This window comes from Suillus paluster (genome assembly GCF_016628075.1).
Source record: "Suillus paluster strain FC165 chromosome Unknown EDB91scaffold_48, whole genome shotgun sequence".
In the NCBI taxonomy this organism is placed as follows: Eukaryota; Fungi; Basidiomycota; class Agaricomycetes; order Boletales; family Suillaceae; genus Suillus; species Suillus paluster.
The window spans coordinates 170,798-198,778 of NW_024537608.1; the positions used below are offsets into that span (position 1 = coordinate 170,798).

At 46.2% G+C, this 27,981-nt stretch overlaps 11 protein-coding genes across 11 annotated transcripts; 9 read left to right on the top strand and 2 right to left on the bottom strand.

The window, feature by feature from the left end:
- Positions 1-157: 157 nt before the first annotated feature.
- On the top strand, positions 158-3,612 carry EDB91DRAFT_1084081 (uncharacterized protein; the record flags this gene model as incomplete). Its single annotated transcript, XM_041315714.1, has 9 exons — positions 158-217; positions 270-339; positions 399-1,091; positions 1,143-2,024; positions 2,113-2,480; positions 2,531-2,736; positions 2,785-2,807; positions 2,859-3,020; positions 3,065-3,612. The coding sequence occupies 9 exons, from the start codon at positions 158-160 to the stop codon at positions 3,610-3,612; spliced, it is 3,012 nt and encodes a 1,003-aa protein (XP_041174759.1).
- Positions 3,613-4,553: 941 nt separating this feature from the next.
- Positions 4,554-7,012, top strand: EDB91DRAFT_1250943 (uncharacterized protein; the record flags this gene model as incomplete). The annotated part of the gene is made up of 6 exons (XM_041323293.1): positions 4,554-4,910; positions 4,965-5,607; positions 5,701-5,955; positions 6,011-6,159; positions 6,215-6,304; positions 6,374-7,012. The coding sequence occupies 6 exons, from the start codon at positions 4,554-4,556 to the stop codon at positions 7,010-7,012; spliced, it is 2,133 nt and encodes a 710-aa protein (XP_041174760.1).
- A 1,023-nt stretch (positions 7,013-8,035) lies between these two features.
- On the top strand, positions 8,036-11,169 carry EDB91DRAFT_1250944 (uncharacterized protein; the record flags this gene model as incomplete). Its single annotated transcript, XM_041323294.1, is given in 7 exon segments — positions 8,036-8,332; positions 8,388-8,480; positions 8,533-8,596; positions 9,226-9,573; positions 9,633-10,201; positions 10,221-10,670; positions 10,720-11,169. The coding sequence occupies 7 exon segments, from the start codon at positions 8,036-8,038 to the stop codon at positions 11,167-11,169; spliced, it is 2,271 nt and encodes a 756-aa protein (XP_041174761.1).
- Positions 11,170-16,647: 5,478 nt separating this feature from the next.
- On the top strand, positions 16,648-18,054 carry EDB91DRAFT_1084084 (uncharacterized protein; the record flags this gene model as incomplete). Its single annotated transcript, XM_041315715.1, has 6 exons — positions 16,648-16,744; positions 16,798-16,881; positions 17,019-17,095; positions 17,623-17,704; positions 17,791-17,901; positions 17,954-18,054. 6 exons carry the CDS (start codon positions 16,648-16,650, stop codon positions 18,052-18,054), a joined length of 552 nt encoding a protein of 183 aa, XP_041174762.1.
- Positions 18,055-18,729: 675 nt separating this feature from the next.
- EDB91DRAFT_1250946 (uncharacterized protein) lies at positions 18,730-20,369 on the bottom strand (the record flags this gene model as incomplete). Its single annotated transcript, XM_041323295.1, has 5 exons — positions 18,730-19,217; positions 19,270-19,443; positions 19,499-19,602; positions 19,658-20,076; positions 20,142-20,369. The coding sequence occupies 5 exons, from the start codon at positions 20,367-20,369 to the stop codon at positions 18,730-18,732; spliced, it is 1,413 nt and encodes a 470-aa protein (XP_041174763.1).
- Positions 20,370-21,036: 667 nt separating this feature from the next.
- On the top strand, positions 21,037-21,213 carry EDB91DRAFT_1021946 (uncharacterized protein; the record flags this gene model as incomplete). The annotated part of the gene is made up of 1 exon (XM_041312578.1): positions 21,037-21,213. A coding segment is annotated over one exon (177 nt), but the record flags the coding sequence as incomplete, so codon positions are not given.
- Positions 21,214-21,324: 111 nt separating this feature from the next.
- Positions 21,325-22,192, top strand: EDB91DRAFT_1238429 (uncharacterized protein; the record flags this gene model as incomplete). Its single annotated transcript, XM_041321711.1, has 4 exons — positions 21,325-21,579; positions 21,636-21,814; positions 21,866-21,933; positions 22,023-22,192. The coding sequence occupies 4 exons, from the start codon at positions 21,325-21,327 to the stop codon at positions 22,190-22,192; spliced, it is 672 nt and encodes a 223-aa protein (XP_041174765.1).
- A 68-nt stretch (positions 22,193-22,260) lies between these two features.
- EDB91DRAFT_1056981 (uncharacterized protein) lies at positions 22,261-22,509 on the top strand (the record flags this gene model as incomplete). Its single annotated transcript, XM_041314044.1, has 1 exon — positions 22,261-22,509. A coding segment is annotated over one exon (249 nt), but the record flags the coding sequence as incomplete, so codon positions are not given.
- A 261-nt stretch (positions 22,510-22,770) lies between these two features.
- Positions 22,771-24,677, top strand: EDB91DRAFT_1056926 (uncharacterized protein; the record flags this gene model as incomplete). Its single annotated transcript, XM_041314039.1, has 2 exons — positions 22,771-23,260; positions 24,115-24,677. 2 exons carry the CDS (start codon positions 22,771-22,773, stop codon positions 24,675-24,677), a joined length of 1,053 nt encoding a protein of 350 aa, XP_041174767.1.
- Positions 24,678-25,058: 381 nt separating this feature from the next.
- Positions 25,059-25,911, top strand: EDB91DRAFT_1250949 (uncharacterized protein; the record flags this gene model as incomplete). Its single annotated transcript, XM_041323296.1, has 3 exons — positions 25,059-25,304; positions 25,358-25,654; positions 25,702-25,911. The coding sequence occupies 3 exons, from the start codon at positions 25,059-25,061 to the stop codon at positions 25,909-25,911; spliced, it is 753 nt and encodes a 250-aa protein (XP_041174768.1).
- Positions 25,912-26,944: 1,033 nt separating this feature from the next.
- Positions 26,945-27,667, bottom strand: EDB91DRAFT_1250950 (uncharacterized protein; the record flags this gene model as incomplete). Its single annotated transcript, XM_041323297.1, has 3 exons — positions 26,945-27,214; positions 27,268-27,435; positions 27,494-27,667. 3 exons carry the CDS (start codon positions 27,665-27,667, stop codon positions 26,945-26,947), a joined length of 612 nt encoding a protein of 203 aa, XP_041174769.1.
- Positions 27,668-27,981: the final 314 nt, after the last annotated feature.

Sequence of the window (27,981 nt, forward strand, 5' to 3'; positions counted from 1 at the left end):
CAACACGTGGGAATGCCCACAGTCCGAAATGGGATTCACTACAAAATGGCTCATCCCAGTACAACACCTCTACTTCACTACTTTCTACTCGTGCTACGTACTTAAAAGTCATAAAAGATAACCCCCGATTAGAAGCTCAGAACCGAATTTGTTATCGATGCCGAAACGATCTTCAACGTCTGAAATCGGTTCGGAAAAGCTTAGAAAACGAGTCAAAGTGCGTCAAGATATTGTATTGTATCTGCCCATGTCGCTAACTTATGTCGAAGATGTATCTCGACCTCGCTGCTGAATCTAGCGGTGAGCAGGATGATACGGAGGACGATCAGGATGATACAGGTGAGTTGTTTCGTTAGTACTGGCTATCTATATTTCACGTATTTCATCTCCTTACATAGACGAGTCATTCCTTGACGATGATCTCGCGTTACCGACACCATTGCAAGATGAGGCAGCATGGAACATTATGGAAGAGTACCTCACCACTAACATGACATTCCCTCAAATGGAGGCAAAGCTTACATCGCACCTGGGTGTTCGATATATCGAAGCAGATTGGGCGGAGGCAAGGAATGCGTTATTCTCAGCCGACGAAGACACTGCATCAGCCTTGGACAATCTTCGCGCCGTCAAGACTCGGCACATGTCGTCGCTTGCAAGAATTTCAGGGCCCTCGAGTAGGTCACAGCTCCAGCCTGGATGTGCTTGGATGGACAAGATGGACATCCTCGGTGAAAAATTTGCCCCAGTCTACACAAACGAGTTCACACGTGGTGTTTTAAATCAATTTGTCGGTGGTGAAATCACCTCCAGCTACGCGTACGACCGTTTGGAGGTAGAATTTAGCGATGACCCAAAGTCATATGCTCATTGGGAGTCTGTGTTGGATGACATCACAGCAGCCAACTCTCTTGACGAGAAGCGTGAAATATTCCGGAAGTGGACATCTGACGCACTGTTTGAACCCACAACAAACCCAGTGCGATTGGAGGACTCTGATGGAGGAGTATTCAACCAACCGGCATTAAGTCTGCAGGGCGCCGGGGTGGCACCAGCGTCCGCCCTCCCAACATGGCTTATCACTGTTCCCTGTGAGTATAACTTGTGGGCATGTCGTATAATCATCTTAACCGAATTTCCAGCCTCGAAAACGTCTTATTTAGCAACATATTTGAAAGCCAAGGGGTTCCAGGTTTTCATGCATTCAACCCTTCCAGGCCGTCGGTGCGTCAAGGCCGAAAACACTCTGATCATCAGAGAAGCTTGGCCTTCCTCACACGCCAATTGTTTTTTCGATGTCGTCTTTCTCACCACAGCAGCAGATCAATCCTCCAGCGGTTCCGACATAACAATTCCTGGCTGGTATCGCCCCACCTGTGGGCGTTATTGGTCCGATGTGGGATATGGGCATTTGTATGATCCCGAATCCGATACTATGACATTACTGGTTCCCTCAAGGTCACTCCACGTCCTGAAGGGCGATATTGGGAAGGACCCCAGTATCCCACGCCTGTTCAAACCCCCCTGTGGCGAGACCATCTATGAGCATGGAGGACACACATACATCCATGGCCTACTGTCGTTGAAACTCCGGAGGACCGCAGTTGTTGGGATCACCATTCCCACCCCACAGGACATCCTGATTCACAAGGAGTCGGGTTGTGATCCTGCATTTGTGCAATCCACTTTGCATGCATACGCCTCACAGCACTGGATGCAAGATGACTTGGTACAAGTTACAGCGGGGGAACTGCGTAATTGCCTGGGGAAGATTTTTTGTGTTGACATGACGACCCGTTCAGCATCGGTTTACATGGAGGAATCGCATGTAGAAAAGATCTCTTCGACACCGCTCATGTTCCCCATCGCCAATCTGAAGAGGAAAGTTCGTGTGGGAGACAATGTTTGTGTGCTCGCAAATAGCATAGAGGCCCTCAGAGGAAAAACGGGAATAGTTGTTGAAGTCGGCATCGAAGACTACGACTCCGTTGTGGTGTACAACCACACCTCCCAGTCTCAAGCAAGTGATTTTATTCATTTCATATCATATTACTGACATTTTTTTCAATCAGTTCACCGTCAGAACTTATTGCTTGGCAATGCACATTACAGAATCCAGCAATTTGAGCCCAGATGACGCATTAGCAGCTCATCATGACACTCCTACGAAAGGCGACTATGTAGTCGTGGTCGACGGAATCTATCATCTTCAATTCGGGGAGATCACTGAGGTCGATCTAGTGACGCAGTCGCTCACGTTCCTCTCGAGTGATTTGGGAAAAATATTGGTTCCGATAAGGGAGACAGCGTTCAATCCCAATCCAACCGCCCTTCGATATACTAAGGAGCGCGGATATGATGTTGTGGCTGGAGATACTGTTCGAGTCGTTAGAGGTGAACGACTCCACCTATCGGGCACGGTACTGCATGTCGATTTGGATAAGAAGATGTTAACCTTCCAAGTCACGCCTTACACAAAGGTTTGTTTCCGTAAATTCTATTGATTCACAATTAATCATATTGAGTATAGTTCACTACCTCGATCACATATGTTGCAAGAATCGGTGGGCGGAGTGACCGAGATCCGATGCAGAGCGTTGTCGGTCAAGAGGTTTTCGTCATCCATGGTCCTATGAAATCCTACAGAGGCACTTTGCACTCGCTCTCCCAGGATACATGCATGGTGACGGTTATTCAGGGTTCAAGACGGGTGTTTCGCCGAGAACATGTCGTCAGGTGAGAGAAATGTTCATCCTGTTCTATTTGATACTCACGCACATGCAGCCGGACAGGAATTCTCCTTACCGGTGTTCGTTTGCCTCTGAATCTGCACGTTGAATTAAACAATTTAATTTGAGTGTCGTTTATCCAAGCCCCACATGTCTCGCCCCCTCGAACTCCCCGTCATTCACCTCCCCCTGTTGTTTCGCGTCCTGCTGATCCTGTGGTCGGATCATCCTGGGATATGACCGCTGACCAAGTCTTGCTTCACTTGAGTACCGAAGAGTGTACTGCGACTGGTGAGTTTATTCACACATTCTTTACCTCATCTCACTCTATGCAGCCCCTCAAGACTGTTGGACAATCGACAAAGATGACTTGAATGAACCCCAATCGCTTCCTACCAATCCTGGTATGGTCCCATCTTATTTCATTTTCTTTCTGTTCTCATTGATCGCAGCAGACAGTCTCGCTGCAATCTTACACGATCCCCGTATCGTTGAATTGTTTTTTGATTGGCATATGAAGTTCAGAATAGTGAAGACACATGCTGCTGTGTGGTACTCATCATACCTTGATCGCCTCATTGACACGCTCGCCCCGAATCCGTTCATACCCCCTCAAGGACCAGTGAAAGAGGGAGAAATCGCCATCAGGTATTCCTCCCGAACGAGTAATAAGGGGATGAAAGTGGATACGATTCCTCTAGAAGTTCTTGTCCCGGAACCACTGACGGGACCAAATAAGCTATTCACTTTGATACAAGGCGACCATACTGGGACTATTCATACAACAAAGTCTGCTCCGAAAAAATCCACGGAGATAATCACGATGGAAGGGGAGAAATTCGCTCGCGCTGATGCATGTATAGTTATCAAAAGGGATGGATAGATAAAAGGGACGGATAATACAAATACCACTCTACCATAATGATCCACAGGGGCATGTATAGTCAAAAGGGATGGATAAAAGGGATAGATACAAGAGACAAATAATACAAATACCACTATACCATAATGATTCACAGGGACGCGAAACACTCAGTGTTCTGAGTCATGACCAAGTTAATTAAAATATTCTAAATGATCCCAAATTGCCAATTATGTAAACCACACTGTATCCGTTCCCTCCAAACCCGTCGGCATACAACTGTGGTGCTACTCAATATGAATGCTCTCTGAACAATATTCTAACGGTGCCTTGCTTAATGGCGTATCGGCTGTTCTCCTCGTTGTATCCTATATAGTGCAACCTCACTTGTCATATGTTTAAACCTCTGAATACCCATTTTGCATTACTCCCGTCTGAGTTCTAATTTCCTGTTCACTACTTAGGGGCTCGAAACCTTATTACGTATACTTTCCTTTATTTTCAAACCTCTATCGTGTTGTTGGCATCGGATATCGAGTACTCAAGCATCTGAGTCGGTATTCAATGTAGGCCTAAATTAATATTAATGCTTGCTAATATAATCATAGGTTTTATTTTAACGTTCTAGCTTTGTTAATCCGAGAGTGGCAACATGTTGCGAAAGCGGTGGATTCCAATGCACGAGTCAATTCAAGATGCTATGCGGGCTGACTGACATTACGCGCACAGCACTGTGTCCATGATGTTATTCTGCAGTTCTGCAGTGCCGCAGTGTTGCTCGAATTCTGCACTGCGGCAGTGTTGAATAGTCACTGGCACTTAATCTTGGCAATATCCGACTGAATTCCCATTCACTACATAACCCTCTTGTAACATAATTCCTGAACTCTTTCCTTTCCTCACGCGTCATCAATTCATCTCCGGTCCCAGACTGTACATACTGTGTAAATTTAATGTATACCATGACCTCCATACCCACGCTGCTTCTGCCAGCCGGCTCCACAGAGCCAAGCCCACCCCAGGACACCCATCAGACACCACAGCCTACCACACCGGACGCTCAGCCAACTTTCCTTGACACTCCCATCAAGCGAGGCTCCTCCACGATGTTCACTCACACAACCAACGCACGTTATCGGATACAGACCGTCAATGCTATGGGCAAGGAGATGCAAGGTTTCTTCATTGGCCCAATGTCACCCGAGGAATTTCTCCAGGAGTTCCTACCGGTGACCAATATGCCAGACAATACCTTCACTTCTGGCACATTTGAAAGCACAATCTCTGCTAGAGATGAGGTGCATGCTTATGAACCATTTGTGAGTGCCTTCTCGTTTTTCATATAACCGCCACACTCTGACTCTGACGTGCAGATTAACACCATGAAAACTTTTGCACCTGATTTATCATTTGTCAACTGTCACCTCTATGCAGACACAAATAATTGCAAAAAATTCCCATTCCAAATCAAGCCGGACGTTTGCGTATATTCTGATGGAACGTTGGCGGGATGCAATATATCAACTGCCGAAGTTGTCATCAAATTCAAGTGGTCTCGACATAACGACCCATTTTGTGAACGTACCGACGGAACTTCCTTTTTGTCTCAGACCGACAAGGGCATGGATACCTTGGGACAAATCACATCCTACACGGCAGCTCAACTTACCGCTCAATACCGCACCCACGCATTCTCTGTCATAATTATAGAAGATCAAGCACGTATCATTAGATGGGATAGGGAGGGAGCTGTCGTCACTTCTCCTATACATTATAACACTAAGCCACACTTGGCCGATTTTTTCTATCGTTTCGCAAAAGCATCACCTGAATTGCGCGGAGTTGATACGTCTGTAACGCCCGCTAGTGACGAGGAGAGTGACTGTGCTAGGCAAAGGCTCGACCTTGACGCCAACACACGCATGCTCAAAGTTCAGGTTCCTGCCAAGGACTCTAGCCTCGTTACATTGATATTCCCTGCACCTATTGCAACCGATCTTCTGCCTGTTGGCCGTGGTACGTGAACATGTCCTGCATACGATCCCGACAAGGACAGGGTCGTCATGTTCAAGGACTCTTGGCGGGTGTTGTTACCCCACATCCTACCAGAAGGAGAAACTTACAAACGATTGAAGGAAGCCAAAGTTGTCAATGTCACAACGTGTATTGCATGCCATGATGTACCCTCCATTCCTCAAAAACTCCCGCAGAGCTTCAAGTTTGCAGGCATGAGTTGGGCCTCTCCCCTCGACACACTCACTCCACACTCTCATTACCGCCTGGTTCTCGATATTGTAGGCGAGGCGTTGATAAACTTTCCGAGCTCTCATTGGCTTGTCGAAGCGGTTTGGGACGCACTGCTTGGTACGTACTTTGCAACCTGACATGACGCATACGTATTCATTCCAATCAAACGCAGCCCACAAGGATGCATATGAAAAAGCAGGCGTGTTACACAGAGACCTCAGTATTGGCAACATTGTCATTTACTTTGGCAAGGGCATTCTCATTGATTGGGACTTAGCAAAGTTGATCTCCATGAAGGGTCATCGACAAGTAACCCGCACGGTATGCTCTTGCCATGCCCACGTTATATATTTTATACTAATTTTCCCTTACTAAGGGGACCTGGCAATTCATGTCAGCCTACCTGGTTCAAAACCAATTTGCCCCATATGTCGTCGAGGACGACCTTGAGTCTAGTCTCTATGTTGTCCTGTGGGCGGCTCTAAAGTTCTCAAGGACCCACATGACCGACGCCTGACGGACACTTCTCGTGAAGGAGATCTTCGAAACCGAGGAGGTGGAGAAAATCGGTTCATCCATGAAACAACATTTTCTCATCAGGAGAACTGACCTTGCCAGTAGTCCTGTGTTTGTGGACCGCAAACCGCTCGATGACCTCATCATTGCACTTGCTGAGCTCTTCTCGCATCGGTACTCTGTGGTCTCCGCTGCGGCTTGGAACGTATATGAGCTGTATCGACAGAAGGACATAGGGTCACTTAGCCCTGGTACACAGCAGCTCATAAAACTCAATCCTGCTTACACGAAGATGGAGGGTATGCAGGATCTGACGTCACACGACCACGTCATATCCATTTACAATCATCACCTTGGGTTAGATGGCTGGCCGTCTGATGACAAGGCCGTTCCGCAAGTTCTTCTGAATGGTAAGAATCTACCACGGCAGATCTACACAAAGTCGGAAATACCGACGTCCTCGCGAGTAGTAGTCACCCCGATGGGCAAGAGACGTAGGCTCAATCCAAATGCCGTTGATAATCTTGATGAGACCACAGATACTGTTCCACTCGAAGAGGATTCTCTGCTTGGCTTGGCTCATCCGAACGCTGTTACAGCCATTGAAGGCCAGCTCAGCTCAATGACTGACCTCGATCATTTGACGTCGCTTCACTGACATCCCCATTACGATACGTCTTTGGATATCCACTTGTTACAATGTCATTTGTACGTGCGTTCTAGTGTTACAATCATATCTCTACGTGAATGAATTATGCAGCGCTCTGTTTGGTTGAATGACATATTGTGTGTTGCTCAAGCACTGTGATCTACTGTATACACCCCCCAAGTATGTAGAGTCTGTGTAAGTAATCCAACGAGATCATAGCCAGCATGGTAGCGAGACATAAGAAAGTGACAGAAAGTGCGATTGCTGTTGCTTGAGCCAGCTGGGAATATGGCTGTGGCAACATGTAACCACCAGCATTGGAGGAGTGAACCTAACGACTGACCTTTCTTAAAGTGGCGGACTTTCGCAGTTGGCTGGATTGCTGTTCACGAAGGATTTGACGCGAACCCAAGGATAAATTTTTCTGTATATATGTGAGTGGGTGCTAACACTTGAACCAAAGGAATGCCTCAACACGACGATAAACCATTGTGAATTTGCAGCGAGACAGTAAGATAGGTGAGCGGGTACGCCTGATTTTAAAGTCATTATGTTAGGGACCTATAAAGTCAATACAATAAAAAGCCTGCATTAGTTACAAGACATTATATTCTATATTCTATTCATAACGAGAATGATAAAAGAAACAACAAGATTCGAACAATGAACTCATATATAGCCGAAGCCGAAGCCGCTTTATCATGCATTCAACCACTTCGGATATCTCCGGCGGAGTCTGATTCTCCCCATTCACTACTTATGCACCGCAACCTTGTTTCCGTCTCTGTTTCTTCCTATAACAATACAATCAAGTACCTTTAATTTATGTAGTTTGTGGCACTTGTACACAGTAATATACTCTAGGCAAACTGTTGTTACCAGGTACTGGTCTAGATTCCTATGCCCATTTGACAAAGGATAAGATTTAAAGTACAAGTCCTATTGCATATACGCATTGCATATATGATGTAGCGATCACGCATGATACGGTAAGCTCCTTTTTACCCGTCCAATTGTTTGTCTAACGGCGTCATGCCCAAAGCGTCACCTAGATGGCAGTACTGTCGCCACTTCAAGCAGCTCACCATACACTGCGAGTTCCCCCCTGAACGCACTTGCACCCCTCCACCTTTGACACAACACAAAGTGTTTTCTCGTGATGCAGACTCGGCACCGGAAGAAATTCTATTGGCGGCTCAGTCACCCGTCCCCGACCTTCTGCCGTTGGGGATTCCGAAACCGCGAGGAGAGGTCACCCGTATCAGTTGGGGAGGATACAATTTACAGTTGACACTGGGCTGGCCTGTTGCAGATTATGACGAAACTCGGGTGAGAGTCCTTGTACCCGTAACAATTATTTATTTATTTATGTTCCCCCCTGCAGTCTTTCGTTGTACACCTCGCCCATGAATATCTCAACATAAACAAGTCATGGAAAAGGCAAAACCAATCACATTTGCTTGTTGTTTATTCAGAGGTAGGTCTTGATCGGTCGTGTCCACAGTATTCATCTCACTAATTTCCATTAGGCCGTAAAACGTTATCCTATCCTTGATCGTTACGTCAATTGTTGGGTTGTCAGCGATATGCTCCGTATGTTCTTAAAAAATAGTTGTAGTCATGATTCTTAGGCATGTCCGGCGTATATCAATCTATGAAAACATCTGATCAAGTACAATAGCAAGTTCACCAATTTCGGTCAGACAATTAAGTCGGCTCAGTACAATAACTTCGGTCGAATATGCCGTTACGGTAAGCCGATTAATTACTATCACCGATCAACTTTTGACTGGGATACGTAGCAACCGTACAACACAACACTTGGCTGACCATACAGGGGTTCTTGATTGTCGAGTGATTTGCATATTTAACTGCGTAGTTTGTCCATTGTCATTTATCACCTCATGTCTTCTAACAGCAATTCTCCCTTACCTCCCCTGGGGGAAGCTCTAGAAGCTTGGCCTGGCGGCGAAATTGCAACCGCGCTGAGCAAGATAGGCATCGTGATGCGAAAGTGCGTATTTGAAGTTAGTTAAAACATGCTCTTATTCGCGTACTTACATTTATTCCCAGTTTCACGACACGTAGCTCGTCGTCGACTCGAGCCCTGCTATTGCCCGAACACCGAGATCACTTCGAGAGGCCTGCTGAAGGAACCCCAACATACAAGCCTTACATCTCATTTCGCGGACGTGATGCAAATGTGACACCTTATGTCCCAGTACGCGCCAGCCACCCACCTGCGTCGAATCTTGCATCCCAAATCGCCATCTCAACTCCTGCAGAGACACTGTTCCAGTTTTCTAACCTTGCGTCCCCTCCCATACTTCATTCTCCTATCCCTATGTCAACTCCACCTCCTGTTGTCACCACCCCTATTGCCCCAGATCGGCATCTCCCTCTTACCGTCCAATTACCGTCTGAGACACTCGAGCTTGGACGCACAAATCGCAGGAATCGTCGGACATCGACTCGGTCTGATGCAGCGCCCTCCCGCAGGGAAAGTAGTCGTTCAAGAAGTCCCGACATGTCTCATCATACTCCATATCGTTCAAGAAGTCCCTATACAGGTAAGTGTCGTTAATGCATGTCCTTGTCCTTCATATTCATTTTTACAATGTAATCACAGCCACTGAACGGCCCACGTCTTCCATGCCTCTGTCGAACAGTGTGCAACATGACATCACGATGGGCTATCGTGAGCGTCTAGATCCGATGACAGATATGAGTACAAGGGACTCCTCTCCGATTCAATTGCGAGCTATCAGTCCCCCCACTCAGATGATGAATGAGAGTACGGATCCAATTGCCACGTCCAAACCCCGGGACCCCCAAATTCACACTCCCGCACTTGTGAGACCTTTGCCCCTGCCTGCTACCATCGAAGATCAGCTCGACTGGCTTGTTGCACGGCGTTTTCTCAAATTGTCTCAAAATGTGCTGATGCCAGCTCTGAAGAATGCTGTCGATGCCTTGATCCCTTCAATCGTCGAACAGTTATCAGTTGGGTTATCCAATGGTCTGAAAGCCCCTCTTCGTTCCCAGCCTCGTTCTACTCGTAAGGGGGATATTTCTTCAGATACACAATCAAGTGATGATGGTGATGGTCTGAAACCTCACCTTTGGCGCAAGCGCCCCGGCAAGCGAGGCTCAAAGAATCATTTACACATACACCTTTTTTCGTTTCAGAATCAACTTGTGCCAATTAATCACTCAGGTTGCATTCCACAACTATCTACAAGCGAAAGGGCTCCTAAAAGGCAAAAATAACTCGCTGCCCCAATGTCCTCCAACAGAAACTGTTCAAGCCTTCAACAACGACAACGACTGTTGCCCTACCGTGGACAACCTCTCCATTGACTGGAGCGACTCGCTGAAGAAATCGCCTTGGAACACAGAAGTGATAAATCTCCTAGCTGTCGATTTTCGAATGAAGGTCGAGAACGGCATGTACGCTGAAGTGGTTTTAAATGAAGAAACCATGAACCTCGACAATTTGCGCCTATTGTGCATCGATAAACTACGTTGTACTCAAACCGAGTATCGACAGCGCGCACGGCTCAGTAAATTTTCTAATCTTGAAGACAGGAATCGTGCCTCCCATGAATTGTCAGCACGAAGCGAGCGAAGGCAATGCCTAGATAGGTCTAATACTCGAAAACATGGGGTAGGTTCCCTTCCCATTATAGTATCTAATCACTTAATTTGTTTTGTAGACACTCCAGAGACGTCGAAAAATAGTAGAACAAAATCGCCACTGTAATCCGGATACATGGGACACAATCATGCTCATCGTTAACCGATTAGATCTTGATGGTATGAGTGGGGATGAAACCGATACCCCACTCGGGGTGATACCGAAGGTTATGAGGCGAGTTGGCCTTCCCTGGCTCAGTCCTGACATTACTCGGTTATTGCATGCCGTGGAGTCCTTCACGCCAGCTACTTACGAAGAAAATATGACTGTCCCTATTGGGAACTCCTCCCTTCCACGCATCTTGGAGCAGAAATGCACAGCTCACAATTCTATTGCAATTCAGAAGCTTCCGCGCAACTGGTATGATGACGACTGGTATAAAGCCAATTCGAGTAGTGCTCGCGCATTCCTGGGGGCTCGCAAGCTATATAACATCCCACATTTGGAGCCCTATCACTCTCACTCATAAGTTTGTCCTTCCTATCTCCTATCTGACGTCTACCTGACGTGGGCGTCATAGGTCCACTCATACATATTCCTTAAATGTAAACTTGTCACATTCTTAGGGCTTCGTAAACCTATACACTCGACATTTACAACATGTACTATCAGGTCTACAATCATTTTACAATATCCCCAAACTAGCGCAACTTAGGTCTCCCTTCCAGCTGACTTCACTGGATGCGGTGCACTGACTTCATGTTGGCCCTTCCATTGTATGCTCGGACGGCTTTCTTATGTGTTCCTCGGTTTCTGCAATGTGATTTCCTTGGTATAGGTGACCGTAACTTGACAGCCCTCAAGGTCTTCTTGGAGGCGTTGAGAGGTAGTAAGCCAATCTCATCGGTTATATGCTTTGATGCACCCCCAGGAGTTGATCTGGCGTCTCTTTTCCACCTCATCAAGGACCTTGATTGCTCTAGTCTTCGATATTCAAGCATCCAAGCAGAGCGCCCTTGTACAATGGTAGCCAATCTTGTTCCCCACTGCTGCAAAACGTTCACCTTCCGCTACTTCATATGTTGAGCGTCGACGTAGAGTGTCCCACCGCTGCTCTAGGTGATTTTCTGGATGTCAGCTGCTTTGTTGAGAACATCAGGTGCGCCAGGTTTCAATTCAGTGGTAATCGATGATTTACCAGCCGCTCGCAAACTGCAGAAGTGAGGGCACTGGGATATCATTTTTGCATCTGCATATAATAGCAGATGGGTTCCTTCGCTACCTCTACACTTACCATCATCTGCTACCTACACTTACCATCATCTGCCGTCTACCTCTCCACTTACTCTCCACTTACCATCATCCATCATCTCCCGTCTACCTCTATATTTACCATCATCTCCACTTACCATCATCTCCCATCTACCTCTATATTTACCATCATCCCCACTTACCATCATCTCCCGTCTACTCGCTACAGGGAATGCTGAAGCCTGAAGAGAAATCAATCTGGAGTATGGACGTCGATCCGGACATCGTAACCGTTCGTGCAGTTTCTCTTTGCCATGTACTAATGTAATATCGTTCGCAGGATATACCACTAAAGCCGGAGGGATCAGACGGATGTGTGGACGTTGATATGGACGTTGATGCGGACGTCGTAATGGTATCCTCCATCTATACTCTTGTAATCTAATTGAATATTGTTCATGACAGGAAATACTCGAGCCGCTGGAGGAGGGATCAGATGGATGGATGGACGTTGATGCGGACGTCATAATGGTATCCCTCACTTCTACTCTTATGATTTAGTTGAATATCATTTGCTACAGGAAATGCTTGAGCCGGAGGACGAATCAGACTGGTGTATGGACGTCGATGCAGACATCGCCTCAGTTAGCACATCTTACTCTACTCCCCTTCGATTTCTTACTCTTTTTTATTCTTGGCAGGATAACATGCTTATCGACCAGGCAGTGTAAAGTGTCGTTGACAAAGGCAGATGCAGATTTGAACTGTGAGTCTCACGTATGATATACCCAAGTAAAACTGATGTCTAATTGCACCATAGTCCCCTATTCTAGTCGGTTTCATGCTCTATACTTGTCCTGGCATCCTGACTTGTCTATACGGATATCACATACCACACCCCACTCTAATATTTGCCCAATCAGTTTCCATATTACACCCCACTCATTACTTTAATCTCCCTCATGCTAATCAATGCTTTGCAAAAATTTGACTCTTGGTGGGGGAAGCGGTCCACCTTTTGAATTGAGGGAACCTCTCAGAGGGGTACTTAAGGCCACTCATCCATATACGCACCATTTGTAGACATTGTGGAATATTAATAATTGTGATTACGCTATTGAATCGAGGAAGTGGTCCACCTGTTAAATTGAGGGAACCTCTCAGAGGGGTACTCAGAGGGCCACTCGTACATATACTCGACATATCTACAAATTGTAAACAAATTGGTTGCTTTGGCAGATGATGATAATCTTCTTAATTTGTTTTCAGGTGTATCAGTCAGACAGACCTTAGGTCTGATACGTGATTTGATGCTCCATTTGGCCTTGAATATGTCACGTGAAATGTGCATGAACAATTGTAACCTTGGAGGCGTCTTAATATCTGTAACTAAATTTTGGAAATTAAGTCAATATGCAATATATGCAGATTGTGAAACAAATTCTCCCTGTGTTCGCCAAACTTAGTCTGAATTTAATTGATAGAATTTGATGCTCATTCATATTTGAGATTTTATTCAGAAACTGTCCATCATATCTGCACAATATAAATAGGTTGATATATGCATAATTTTTCTCAAGATATGCACCGCATCTGTTTACAGAACTTTTCCTGCCGTGTCTCAGGTGTCAGTGCTCGGTGCCCGGTGCTCGGTACTCGATATTGTAGACCGTGGGAACTTTTTCGATGAAAACCAAAGTTGTAGCCCTTGTCTAGGGGAGTCTATCCATAGTCTCATGACATCAATAGGTTAAGATCCTAGTAAGATATAAGCAAAATACTTGCAAATGGAGTGTTCAAGAAAGCACTTTGACCATGGGAACTTTTTAGATAAATATCTGCCCGGTGCCTGGTGCTCAGTGCTCAGTTGAGTACCAAGATATTCAGCATTGAGTATCAAGTACTGGGAACTGAGTACTAAGTACCGAGTACCGAGTATTCAGTGCTCGGTGCTTGGTACTCAGTGCCCGGTGCCTGGTGCCCGGTGCTCGGGACTCGATATTGTAGACCGTGGGAACTTTTTCGATGAAAACCAAAGTTGTAGCCCTTGTCTAGGGGAGTCTATCCATGGTCTCACAACATCAATAGGTTAAGATCCGAGTTGGTACTCGGTACTTGGTGATTTGTGTGTATCATCTTACATTTGTATTTCTGTACACATTTCACCGAGTACCAAGTACCGAATCTCGGGTGTCGGGTGTCAGTACTCAGTACTTGGTACTCGGGTGTCGGGTGTCGGTACTTGACTCGAAACTCAAAACTCAAAACTCAAAACTTGAATCTTGAAACTCGAAACTCGCATAAATCTGAGTTTCGAATCCCGAGACTCGAATCACTGAGTACCGAGTACTGAATCTCGGGTGTTGGTACTTGGTACTTGGTACTTGGTACTAGGTACTGGGGTGTTGGGTGTCGGTACTCGACTCGAAACTCGACACTCGAATCTTGAATCTTGAAACTCGAAAGTCGTATAAATCTGAGTTTTGACTCCTGAGACTCGAATCACCAAGTACCGAGTACTGACACCCGAGATTTGGTACTCGGTACTCGGGTGTTGGGTGTCGGTACTCAACTTGAAACTCGTAAAAATGTATAAGTTTCCAGTTGAGGTTTGAATTTCAAGTTGAGTCTCTCTCGAGTCTCCAGTCTGGGTGTTCGGGGCTCTGGTTTCAGGTTTCAGGGTTCAGTACTCGGTACTCGTTACTTGGTGAATGTCAGACATGGTGTATTCAGGCTTTCTGGTATCTATCTACTCGACGAAGATGTTTCGATTGACGAGCACTGTGGTGAAACGTGACTGTGATCTTATTAGTATCACTCGTCGCTGAGTCTGAGTTGACACGAGGCAGCTCTCTGGTTCTCTTTCAGCGCTTTTGTGGATATAGTATACCAATACCTAGGCCTATCTGTCTGTATGATATGTATCTGGGCCCACCCATCTGTCTAATATTACCCGACGTCGGCCCACCCGTCTAGGTAAAATTCCCAACTTCGGCCCACCCATCTATGTAATATTTCCCTACATCGGCCCACCCATTTATGTAATAAATAATTCACCTCACCCTCGGCCCACCCGTCTATATAATAAATATTTCACCTCACCCTCGGCCCACACATCTATCTAATATACCCCTACGTCGGCCCACCCGTCTATGTAATAAATAATTCGCCTCACCCTTGGCCCACCCGTCTACCTAATAATACCCCATGTCGGCCCACCTGTCTATCTAATATTTCCCTACATCGGCCCACCCATCTATGTAATAAATATTCCACCGCTCCCTCGGCCCATCCGTCTACAAAATAATACTAATACATTGGCCCACCCATCTATATAATAATATTTGCTATACATCTCTCCTCAGGTCTATAATATATGTCAATCCTACTCTACATATTACCCACATGGGCCCACCCATCTCCATAATAATATTTCTCCCGGCCCATCCGCCATTGTCAATGATATATATAACATCAGCATAGATGGGCCCACCCGTCAACATCAGAAATAATATTTCTCCCGGCCCACCTGTCAACATTGGGAATATACATAACATCGGCCCATAATCCGCTGGCCCGTATTACACGGGATATTATGTAGGTCGGGTGACCCATATAGTACGGGATTTGTCACTGAAGGGGCTCATATTATATAGACCGGTGGGCCGGAGGAGCAGTTTATTATATATGATATAGATGGGTGGGCTGGCATAGGGTATATTACATAGACGGGTGGGCCGAGGTAGTAGTATATTGTGTAGATGGGTGGGCTGACTTAGGGGTATATCATGTAGACGGGTGGGCTGAGGTAATTGTTATCATATAAACGGGTGGGCCAAGAGAGCAATTTATTAGATATTATATAGACAGGTGGGCCAAGGTAGTTGGATATCACATATACGGGTGGGCCCAGATATGTATCATATAGACGTATGGGCTGAGGTGGTAGTATATTATATAGACGTATGGGCCGAGGTAGTAGTATATTATATAGACAGGTGGGCCGAGATGGTTGATATCATATACATGGGTGGGCCCAGAAGAATGAGTGTCATAAACATCAGTGGGCTGAGATAGTTGGATAACATATTAATCAGTGTGCTGATGTAGGCACCAGTACATACCCACTGTATGAGTGCATACACCTATCATCGACCACTGAAATGAGAAACACGAACGCCTGAATACAACATTTCGTAAATTAGACAAATCACCAAGTACCTAATACCAAGTACCAAGTTCCGGGTAGCTAATACTGATGTCTGGGTAACTGACACCGACGTCCGGGTAACATCCATCGACATCCAGGTAACTGATATCGAGTTCCGGGCATCAAGTACCAAGTTCTGGGTAACTCATACCAACATCCGGGTAACTGATATCGAGTTCCGGGTATTTTGTAAATTGGACAAATGACCAAGTATCGAGTTCCGAGTTCTGGGCATTGAGTGCGAAGGACTGAGTTCTGAGTTCCGGGCATTGAGTTCCAAGGTCTGGGCACCAAGTTCTGGGCATTGAGCACCGAAATACAACTCAGTGCCTGGAACTCGGAGCTCGATGCCCAGACCTCGGAACTCGGCACTTGGTGATTTGTTCTTGATGAAGTTTCAGAGGGAAAACAGGCAGTTGAACGGCCATGTAAAACTTTGTTGATTTGTTTGGCTTTGTTTGGCGATGGTTCAACTTTCGGAAATTGCCAGACTTCAGTTGAACTTCAAGTATACAATTAATTATCGGTACTTCCATCCCTCACAAGATGAATTCACATCCAACAGTCAGATTTAATGATCCTCTGGCGACTGAGTATTATTCAATGGACATAGATGATTCAACACAGTCCCGGACATCAACAGGTAAGATCTATTTGTACTATCCCTTATCTATGTTTTTATCTTACATGCCTTAGATGATTTATACCTTGGGCCGGATGATGAAATAGAAGATGGTTCCGTGTCGTTCAGTGGTCCGGGCGTGTTGGCTGCAATCCCCGGTACATTTATCACTTGGATATTACCATGCATGCTCACTAAACTCGTACAGATCAATTACCTCCGGCTCAATACGATCAACTGGTGTAGGGAGTATCCCTACGCTAGGCTCGTATCCACCACTTTTCCGGGATGACAGGCGGATACCTTCGGATCTCCCCCTATAGCACGTGCATCCGTCGCATCCGTCCTGTCCACGTCCATTCTACCTCATTGGTACGTACTCACATGCATTTTCTTGTTACTGACTGAACACAGACATATCCTCTCACACTCCAGTATTTTTCGGATAGCTTATGGCACGGTCTAGACTCGCTACCTATATATCTATGTTCCTTGAAAATACTGTACCCTATAAGCATGGAGGGTTTCAAAAAATACTGACTTCATGTAACTTCCTCCCACTTTTCCTGCACCTTACCAGAAGGTCACTTTGACTTATACCCACCATCCATCCAACCTTTAATGAACTTCCTTTGACTTTGATTCACATCCCATCCCATCCGCAAGTGCCATCCACTCCATCCGACGAATCCATACGTTTCGCATCCTATCCACTTCATCCGCTTTTGCGGATCTTTCATCCTGTAGGGTCGTTTTAGACAGAGACTAGTATTCCCCAGTAGCAATTCCCTTAAGGGTCGAATGCACTTGTTCCCAAGCGAGGCAGCAGGCAGCAAAGACCCAACTGTGTAGTAGATCGATTTCTCTCTGCTGCACTTGTTGTACCCACACCGGTTCAGTACATCGACCCGGACTTGTACCTTGGGCCTGATGAGGATCTGATTGATTGTGATGATGAGCCAGGCTCTGTCTATGCATGGTGTGAGTCTCCAGTTGCATCTGAAGTTTCAATGTCATGTAAATAAATTCAACACATTTTTCGATCGAAACTTAATTTATCTTGCAAGTGAATGAGAGACCCACCAAATGCGATCCAGCACATCCAGAGGTCACAAATGAATATTTGCATGTGATGGTTCGTGAGTTCCAGCCAATAGGGTCATTCGAACACTCCGGATGTGAGTATCTGGTATACTACTATATCTATCATTTTTCTTGTTTTCATTTCAGTGCAATCCCTTCAAGATAGACTCAGCAGCTACAAACAAGATAATGGAGGTCTTCCGGCCCCTTCCATACCACTACTCATCGAGGCTGAGCGACCATTTTGAATTGCTTGGGCGGATACATCTGACAAGCTCTGGAGGGTTGATGCTGAGCTACAGAGGCTGAGAAGAGCTGAACAGGCAAGCATCGAAATGCTCAAGGTGGTAGATTCCATGATTCATCAGTGTGAAGAACGAAACCAAAACTAAACTTCTGAATTTTCAATACCATCACATGTAAAGTACCAACTCAGTAAAATACTGAATCTTCGATAGCATAGTCACATCACATGTAAATTACTGGAACACAGAAGTGTTACATTACTGCCATGTAGAATAAGTAATGTATCAAGAGTTCTGGGTATCAAGTTCCAGGCATAGAGTACCCAACACCAAATATCACATTCTGGGTATTGAGGTCCAGGCATTGAGGTCTGGGCATCAAGTGCTGAGTTCCGAGTTCCGAGTTCTGGGTAACAAATACTGAGTTCCGTGAATCAAGTACCTGCCCGGACCTTGATGCCTGGATGTCAGTAATCGATACCCAGAACTCGGTATTTGGACCCGGAACTTGGTATTTGGACCCGGAACTCGGTATTTGTTACCCAGAACTCAGTACATGGTGATTTGTTCAAATTACTCGGTGAACCACAGAATCTTTGACCACATTAACATCACATGTAAATTGAATACCGATTGAATAACATTGATAGTGACATATGAGACAATGGTACATGTACGTTACTTATTGCCCCTTGCTCTAGTAACTCTGTCAGATGGTTGTTGCACTGACTTACTCCAAGTTGTTCTTGCCAGTGCCTCAATTGTATCTTTCTTCCCCCGGAAGCTCTTCGGGGCTGGCAGTGGAACTTCATGTTCAACATCGCCAGGGCCCTCAGCCTCACTCTCAAATTTGGTTGATGAATTCTGAGGTCTCCGGATCATCACCCTTTTACTCTTCAGATGAGGAGGTGATTTCTTGGATACAACGGAATCTACCATGTTGCCTTCTTTGTTCCTCCATGCCTTGAACAAGAACGTCGGACCTTCACCTGTCTTCTGCCGAGCATACCAGAAATTGAGCAAGGCAGTGGTATCCCAATTTTGCAACTTGGAAGGCTCCTTCAAGTTTACATCCTCCGGAAGATACTGTCTGGCCACAAAGTCATCCTGACTTTGTATGATGGCACTCCATGGCATGACAGCCTTGTCAATCCCAGAACAGATCCCTGTACCCTACATTAAAGAGATTCTCTTAGGAAGTTACGAAGCCAGACTCACTATAGTGCTTTGTAAGAAAAGCCCTCACTATGGCCTTCTTCTCCTCGAGTTTTGTTTCCGTGATGTCCAGAAGCAACGGCATCCCATCCCTGTCCAATTCCAGATCAAACACCAGTTTCTTCATTCTTTTTTGACCTCCCTTCACCTGTCGCCCTCCATCCCGTGCCTCACCACCTACGATCCTGACGATCAATGAAATCATTCTCGTCTCCACAGTGGGAACACTCACCAAACTGTTCCTGCGCGTACTCCTGCCAAACCGGCTCTATGTCCTCCCAGTCCTTAGTCTTCATGAAGCTGTCCCCATCCCCTAATGCCTCGTTGTCATCGTGCCTATGTGAAATAAGTTGAGACCAAATATCTGCGATGACTAATAAAATTCACTGACATCCTGAACAGCACCTCTCCACGTTCATTCTTCCAAGCTGACAACACAAACACTCTCATCCCGCATTGTCTCCACATCTCGTTTGAAAAGTGCTCCATATATACAGGTCCCTTCTTACGGGCGACTTGCACCTGTGTCTCAGGAGGAGGAAAGTTGTGGGACCATTCTTTGGCGGTTTCTTTCGCCTTCTCCAACTCATCCTCGGACAAATTGGCCATGACCTTCTTCACCACGGCTTGATAATGCTTGAACATGTCTTGACCTCCTGGCTTTGCCCCGAACTTGTCCTCAATCCTCTTTAGCACTTCCTCTCTGTTCTGCTGATAGATCACCTGCCTAGGCGTCCATTTCCTCCCATACTTAATCATGTCCTTCCTTTCCTTCCTTTTCTTGTTGTTGAACAACCAAGTTTCATACATCTAAGAGGCAGAGGAAGAATCAGACATGAAAAATCGAGTTTTTCAACACAACAAGGATGTATCACCTGCTTCCTCTTTTTCCATTGTCCTTGGTCGACCTTAGGAGCAAATAACCTGGCCGCTCGAACTATGGCATTGAAAACTCCCCGTTTCTCGCTCCTTTTTGCAGAAGTCCACTCAGGAAGGTAGTTCTTCAGCTCTGAAATTTCGTTTTCCGTGAGCTTCTGTGACTGTGGTTGACGCGTTCTGTGTCTTCTAGAAGTCAACTGAGTGGAATGACCTGATCTTGCCATGGTGAATAAGATTGCAGAATGGGCTGAGGATAAGCAAAGTGGAAGCAATAATGGTCGCAAGTTCAACTTTGATCAAAGCCTAACAGTTGGTTAATCTACCTATAACGGATGCAACGCCATTCATGGAAATGAATTGGTAATGAGCCAACCAAACTGCATAATATGATGATGGAATAACAATTCGTTTGACCTTCCTGAGCTAATGCTTTCCTTGCAACATTAAAAAATAAAATGAAGATAGGTCGTTGCACCCCATTGCAGAAATCCCACAGGGTAGAAGCAAGGGGCAGCAAAGGTAGGAAGACATGGGTCAAGGTCCCACTTGCCAGCACGAGTCGACATGCCTACAGGTCCATGCCTAACTCTCCCCTGGAATCACCGACACTTGAACCTGTTCAGGCCCCACCTCCTTGGGAAGACTTTCCTGAAGATACTTATGAGCAAGACCAAGGGTCATTTGAGCCCTTGCAACTCCCAAAAACAATGGCAAGTTCATGTAAAATGTTGGAATGTCTTTCGAACAAAAGCTAAGTATTAAAAAATGCAGAGTCAGAATGACTACCTCAGGCAATGGCTGCCAAGGCAGGAATCATATCTCCATCACCTCCTGGATCGAGAAGCTCCACCAGAAGATAGGAGATGCGTCATCTGCGATCAGGATGGGGTCTTCAAATGTCAAGATTGTCTTGGGGAGCCTCTCTATTGCACAGGCTGTTGCCGGAGTCAACATTGTTGCAATCCTTTCCACTGGATCAGTCAATGGAATGGTCAATTCTTCGAGCAAAGTTGTCTGGCTCATGTTGGACTCGTCATATACCTCGGTCATGATGGCAAGCCATGTCCGGTAGTCATGGATAGGTGGGATTTGTTTGACGAAGATGAACAAGAAGACCACTTTGAACCTGAAGATCTACAATCTGTGTTGGGACCCGAGTTCCAGCCCAAGGAAAATACAATGGTCATCGTTGACAAGTCAGGAGTCCATCGCCTCGAGGTTCGATGCTGTGATTGTCCCGATGCCATGAGTCCAGACATTCAAATGTTTCAACATGGCTTTTTCCCTGCATCATTTAACAAGCCAAAGACCGTGTTCACCTTCAGAGTGCTAGATGATTTTCTGTTGGACAACCTCGAATGCGGCACCTCAGCGATGAACTATTACAGCAAGCTTCAGCGAATGTCCTCGAGCATGTTTCCCCACCTCGTTCCGGTAATACCATATCTACATCATCTAAAGCACATTATATTGACAAAGCACGTTGCAAGGACCAATACAGAGAGCTTATGAGAGTCGCTCGACAGTGGAGGCAGTTAAAGTCTATGAAATGGCATGGCTTCGGGCATAGTTCCGACAACCCAAATGCCGGAGATTTCGCATTATTCTGCCCGGCATGTCCTCAGCCCGGGATTAACATATCCTTGTCAGGGGATGAATCACTTGATGAGTGAGTCTCTTTCGTTACCGAATCTATGTCAGCGATATTAAAAACTCCAAGCTGGAAATACACCCGGTCATTTGTGATGGACAGAAATTTCAAAGCCGAACACCTGCATCCCATCAAAAGTATGGCTCTCTGATGGGTTGGGGTTTATGGTGGGAAAGGAAAGGTATCAAAAGCATCTTGAAGAGGCTGCTGACACTGGAAAAATCAGCTGCAACAATCATCAGGGCTGTCAATCAAGCAAATGCAGCTCAGCACAAGCTGGAGTCCACTGGCATCGGGGGAGTAGCCTGTGGCCAACACGGTTGCTTTGTCCCTCACTCGATGGTAGATTTCCAGAAAGGCGAAAGGCAAGCTGGACATGCCATTCAACATTCCTGAGTTGACCATGCATCGTTTGCAGACAAATGAACATGGACTATGCACTTTTTGAGGCTGCCCAGCACAACATGGATGGGATTACAAGGGCTGTCACCTTCTATGACATCAACTGTCAATACAACAAGCACTTGTGTGTTTGGGTGGATCGAGGCCAATTTCTGACAATGGTTCCGGAATTGACCGTCATTCCCGGAATCGGGCTGTGGCACATCCATGGACATCAGGATAGCTGCTATGTCAGATATGCGTCGAATTTCATTGAAGGCATTGGTTGCATTGATGGAGAGATCATGGAGACCCTATGGGCACATCTCAACCTGATTTCTCCTGCTGCTCGGGGAATGTCTTCCCCGCATCGGAAGGAATGTCTTGATTTCCAGATGAACGATTCCAACTTTTGCAAGATGATCCGCATGAAGAGGACCCTTTGCCGGAAATACAAGCAGGTGAAGAATGGCATCGCCGAAAGTGGAAAGGCTTTCGACAGACACAACGAAGCCGCACCGGCCAACTTAAAGACAGACTGGTTAGCAAGTGAGAGGATCGCTCAGTCCAACAGAATACAAGATCCAGCTGCGATGGATATATATGAGATTAATATCAAGAAGGGTGAGATCACTCTGTCTCAATTGAAGTCTGAATTCATTTTGAACCCAGCACTGAGCAAAAAGGAGATAGAGCTTAGACTGCTGCAGGAGGGTAATGCCCGTCATGCAGCACCCTCTCACAGATCTGTGGCAACATGGATATCAATGGGCCTGGCAATTGAAGAGGCTCAAATCACATTGCACATTGAGGTCCAAAGAATAGGAAAAAGAACTACTGAGACTCAGAGATTAGACATCGCCCGGCAACGCGATCATCTACAAGGCCAGATAGATGCATTCACTCAGACTGCTCTGACGCATCTGGGAGAGGGATTTGATGCAGATGATGACCCTGACGATTTGAATATAGACATTCTCGATGATCTCGATGATGACCCGGAGGATTTCATCAGGAAGTCCGATACATGGACAAACTCCCCCGAGCTCACTGTCATCCCATTGCCATCAAACCTCGGGGTATGTCATATACCAGATCTGACTGCTCCGATACTGATATCCGCTCCGCTTTCCAACCCTCTCCGCTCCATCCTATCACAAACCCGCATTCCGCCCTACGCTTCCGCTCAACCGCTCAACTGGTCCCCTTCCATAAACCTCTCCATTCAACTGGATCCTTTTCCCCTTATAGACATACACTTTCCCCTTTGGTACATAGACTCTTACTTCTGGATCACCGGTAAATCCAATTACCGCCTGATCGCTGATCTGACACGTACATACTGATATCCGCTCCAACTTATGTCTTTCCTATGTAAAGTACTTACAAATGATATCCTTGGTACATAGCTTTACTACATAGTTATCCTGGTCACTGCCTCATACATAGAAGTATATAACATATCATGTACTTAGATATTTTCCCTTAGTCTTAATATTACTTGTCTTCTCGCAGTTACCTCTTGTGGGAATTCTCAGTAGGACCTTGCCTCCTCTGGACACAAGTCTCAACTTGTTGTCACCTCCGACCCTCCGACTTAGAGCCATGCTCTAAGTCTTTCCCTTATTACCCCGCCCCTATCAATATCCTCCTATCACCCCTTTTCCTATCCTCTACATTATCCTTCGCCATCTCCGCTCCTATCAAATATCCCCCTGGTTTCTACCCACCCTCCGCATCGTTCCCCACCTTCTTCGCTTTGCTCCTAGTCAGTCCACCGCTAGCAGCTCTTACTTCCCGACCCTCAAAGCGGACCTAAGCGGTCCACTTGTCCTATCGTCGGACAACGTCAGATCCGCTCCAAATTTGGGGCACATACTCAGCTAAGGGCGCAACGCAAGAGCTGAAGCCAAGCCCCAACCCCTCTGCCTCTTGAGCCGGCATGGTACTTAACAGGGTAGATCGATCCAAATGCTGTATGGCAGAGCATCTGATTCTGCTGGAGTTGTTGCTTCGTGAAGGACAGGCCAATGATGCCCTTCACAACCTCCGAATTCACTTGTGCAACAAGGCAATACTTTTCCGAACAACAGTCAGGCAAGCCAAATCTCAAGCATTGAAAACCCGAGCTTGGTCCCAGGTGACGTCAGTGCAGCAGGCGGTGTCCCTCCATGCCAGCATATATACCAAGACAAGGAAGCAAATGATGAAACTTGAGCCAGGCCAAGACCAGCTGGAAAAATATAAACCCCTGCTTCAGGAGCAGCTCAAAATCAGCATGGCCATCAGCGATCCTAATGCCCGAGGTCAGCGAAATGAGTCTCTCGCTTGGTTCTGGTCTATCAAAGTAGATTTGGGGGGTCCGGATTACTTGTGGAATGAGGAATGTGAGTTCAGCTTGCTTGACAAATGCCTGCGATCTGACTGGACCCATGTGAAGTTTACCAAGTTCATTGGCTTCAGGCAAAGGCACTACGGGATCGATGGAAGGAAGAACTGATATTGGTTGAATTGGAGATGGATTGGACGTGTAATTTCTTCTTGTGGAAATCAATGCAATGGGGCGACCAGATGAGGGAATCATTGGTGAAACGCCTTCCGGGTCATGCTTGCTACTCTGGAAGGCAATCCCAAATGTATTCATTACTGGCGCAGGATGCTCAGGCAGCGTTTCAAGACCTGCAGAGCATGTTCATAGATGCCCGAGATGAATGAATTATGAATATGTTCTGCTGATATATGATTTGATCCCAACAATTGAGTCTCGGCAAGGGGCTGGGTCAGCCCATGTCAGAGTTTGAATTATTTTATCAATCCATCAGTGGATCCCATCTGAAAAAACCGTCATTATCATTGCTAGCGTCCTACTCCTGCATTGCCCATGTCTGATTTAAATTCACCTCCTGAATCCACTTTTGCACCTCCTGCATCTACTTCTGCCACTGAGGATTCCGGCAATGAATATAAACCCCCCACAATGAGTCTTGCAGATATTGCAGTTACATTGGCAATGGCTGCATCGCACATTCAAGCCTGTATCAGTCAATATCAGACAGAGGCTGCTGAGAACAATGTTCCTTTGGCTCGGATAATGTACTTTAAAGCTGGAATCCAATGGGAGATCACTGTGAGCCATCAGACAGATGACTGTGGTTGGGAATATGCTGAGATTGCCAACAGACTTTTGTGACACCGATTCTGCAGTACTCAGCTGCAAGGAACATAATTTCGGTTATGCCACCCCCAATCACTCATATTCTTCACTTGTTTCCTCAGCTCACATGGAACGCAGTTCCAGACCACATCTTTTCATCCCACCTATCTGAGTTTCATCTGGTCCGGGATCATGGAGAACCCTCCCGGATCGTATCCTCCTATGATACTCCATGGTGGATGGGGGACACTACAATCCCTAACCAACCATGGCAATGGGATCGGGTAATCGATTCCTGTCACTTTCACTACCAGCATTGGCTAGTAAGCATTATACCCAACTTCCTTGATAGATCACTAATCCGATCTAGAGTGGCGTTGAGGACAATGGTTTCATCCTTCCGGAGCAGCTGGATGGTACCCCGGCTCCATCACTGGTGGGACTGAAGTGGATTAGGGAACGCCTGGTGTCATTCATTCAGGACCATCAGGAGGGCATCCGTGATAAGATGGTGGAGATTGATATGTACACTGACACCCTAGCCTGGTTGAAGAGAGCCAGAGGGGATGATCCCTATTAAATGTTAGTGTATCAAATGTTCATGCCCTTTAGACGTATGTTGTACAGATCTTTGACTCAATGTCGAGTTCCGGGTATCACGTTCTGGGTACCGGGCATCAAGCACCAAGGTTAGGAACTAACATAACTAAGGTCTGGGTGTTGAGTACCCAACACTGAACACCGAACACTGAATACCGAATGCCGAGTATCGATGTCCAGGTATCAAGTTCAGTGTATCAAGTTCTGGGTACCGAGCATCAACCATTGAGTTCCAGGTATTGACCATTGAGGTCCAGGCATCAAGGTCTGGGTGTCGAGTACTGACCACAAAACAGTACCGAGCACCGAGTACTGAGCTCCGGGTTCCGGGTTCTGGGTGTTGAGTACCAACTTCCAGGTGTGCGATCCGGGTGCCGAATGCTGAGTGCCGGGCATTGACTACTGAGCTCTGAGTTCCGGGCCTCGAGTACCGAGTGCTGAGTACCGAAACCCAGCATACACATTTTATAAATTGGACAAATCACTGTACTGAGTACTGAATACCAGCTCCAAGTGCTGATGTCCAGGTGTTGAGTACCAAACACCGTATACCGATTACCGGCTTCCAGGTGTTTAGTGCCGAATGCCGAGTTCCGGGAGTGGAGTACCGAGGTCCAGGTATCAAATGTCGAACATTTGCCTGTTTGATGCTTGATTATTGGCACTCGAACATTGGTAATTGGTATTTGACAGTAGGTACTATCACATGGGTACTAAGCTATGTGCCTGTTCTATCCTTGCCAGGATGGAGTATGTACGCAATCCATCCTAGCCCATCCACATGAGGGAATCCCGGCATAAATATGAACAGAATCCCTCATGTACCATGCCCAAGCAATTCTATGCCCTTCCACTTCATGAACCCCATGTCTTACGATCCTTCCTGAAAACGCGATCATACAGCCAGGCTCATACATGAACTCCAGCTGAAGACTTGGCATACTCATGCGAGCATTCGAATAACTACCCACGGTGGTGAGAATATTGAAGCATTCAGGAATGGATATGTGGTCTCAATGATTGGGGGTTTTCCGATTGGAAATGACGGTGAGGGTGTTAAACATGGATGCCCAGTACTGGAGGGTCTCTGACATCCTCAGAAGATTCTTGCTTTTGGCTGATTGTCCAAGGCTTAAAAAGGCTCGTATCCCAGCCCAGTACTGCTCAGGATGCATCACCCTGAGTGCGGCTGATGCGATGGCTGCCGGCCTGGCAATGGCTTTGAGAATATTCTCAGAGAATGGTCCCTTCAATGAGGCAGATACCGCCGGGTTCGACAGATTCTACTGGATTGGTCAGTGTAACTATTGGAAACCACCATCTCATGAGATCCCACCTCATGCCCCTGTTGAAACCAAGCCGGAGATAGATTGATGCATCCAGGAGATATGCCATCATTTTCCGAGCTTGGTTTGAACCAATCCTGATTAGTCCGCCAACTCCCATCAATCTTTACACTTTTTGCAAGGCTTGGACTGAGCAAATCGGAGGCTGCCAGAATTTCCTTATGGATTTCCCATTTCATATTCCATATCCATCGAGTAACAAAATATATTACCCACCTGGGTGGTTTCCATCAGGGCATCCGGGAGGTACCATGCAATGATGGCGCCAGTAGCATCGAGAACTGTGGTGGGTATGTCGACCAACTTTGTACCTTCATGGCCAGGAGGACACCTCTCAAGCAACCTCGCCTCTCTTTCTTCATTATGTCCAGTGTCCTTCAGGGAGATCATTTTGCTGTATCTCGCAATATCAATCTGCATTTGAACTGTGAAGCAATTTGAATGATCAAATGGACTGTCCGAATCTGCAGGAAGACCCACTGGGATTGTTATATGCCTTTATGAGGCAATCCACCAATCGATCGCAAGCCATCACCAGATCGGTGTCTAGCTTAGGAGAAGGTATGACTGGGTCTCCTCCTGTTTTCTCGGCAATGAATTTCTGTTTGGTATATTCACATGCCTCATGAGTGACTGTCAAGGCCCAAGTGCGCCAGAAGGTTATTTCAATATTGGAGGTGGAAGACACATTCATGATGAATCTT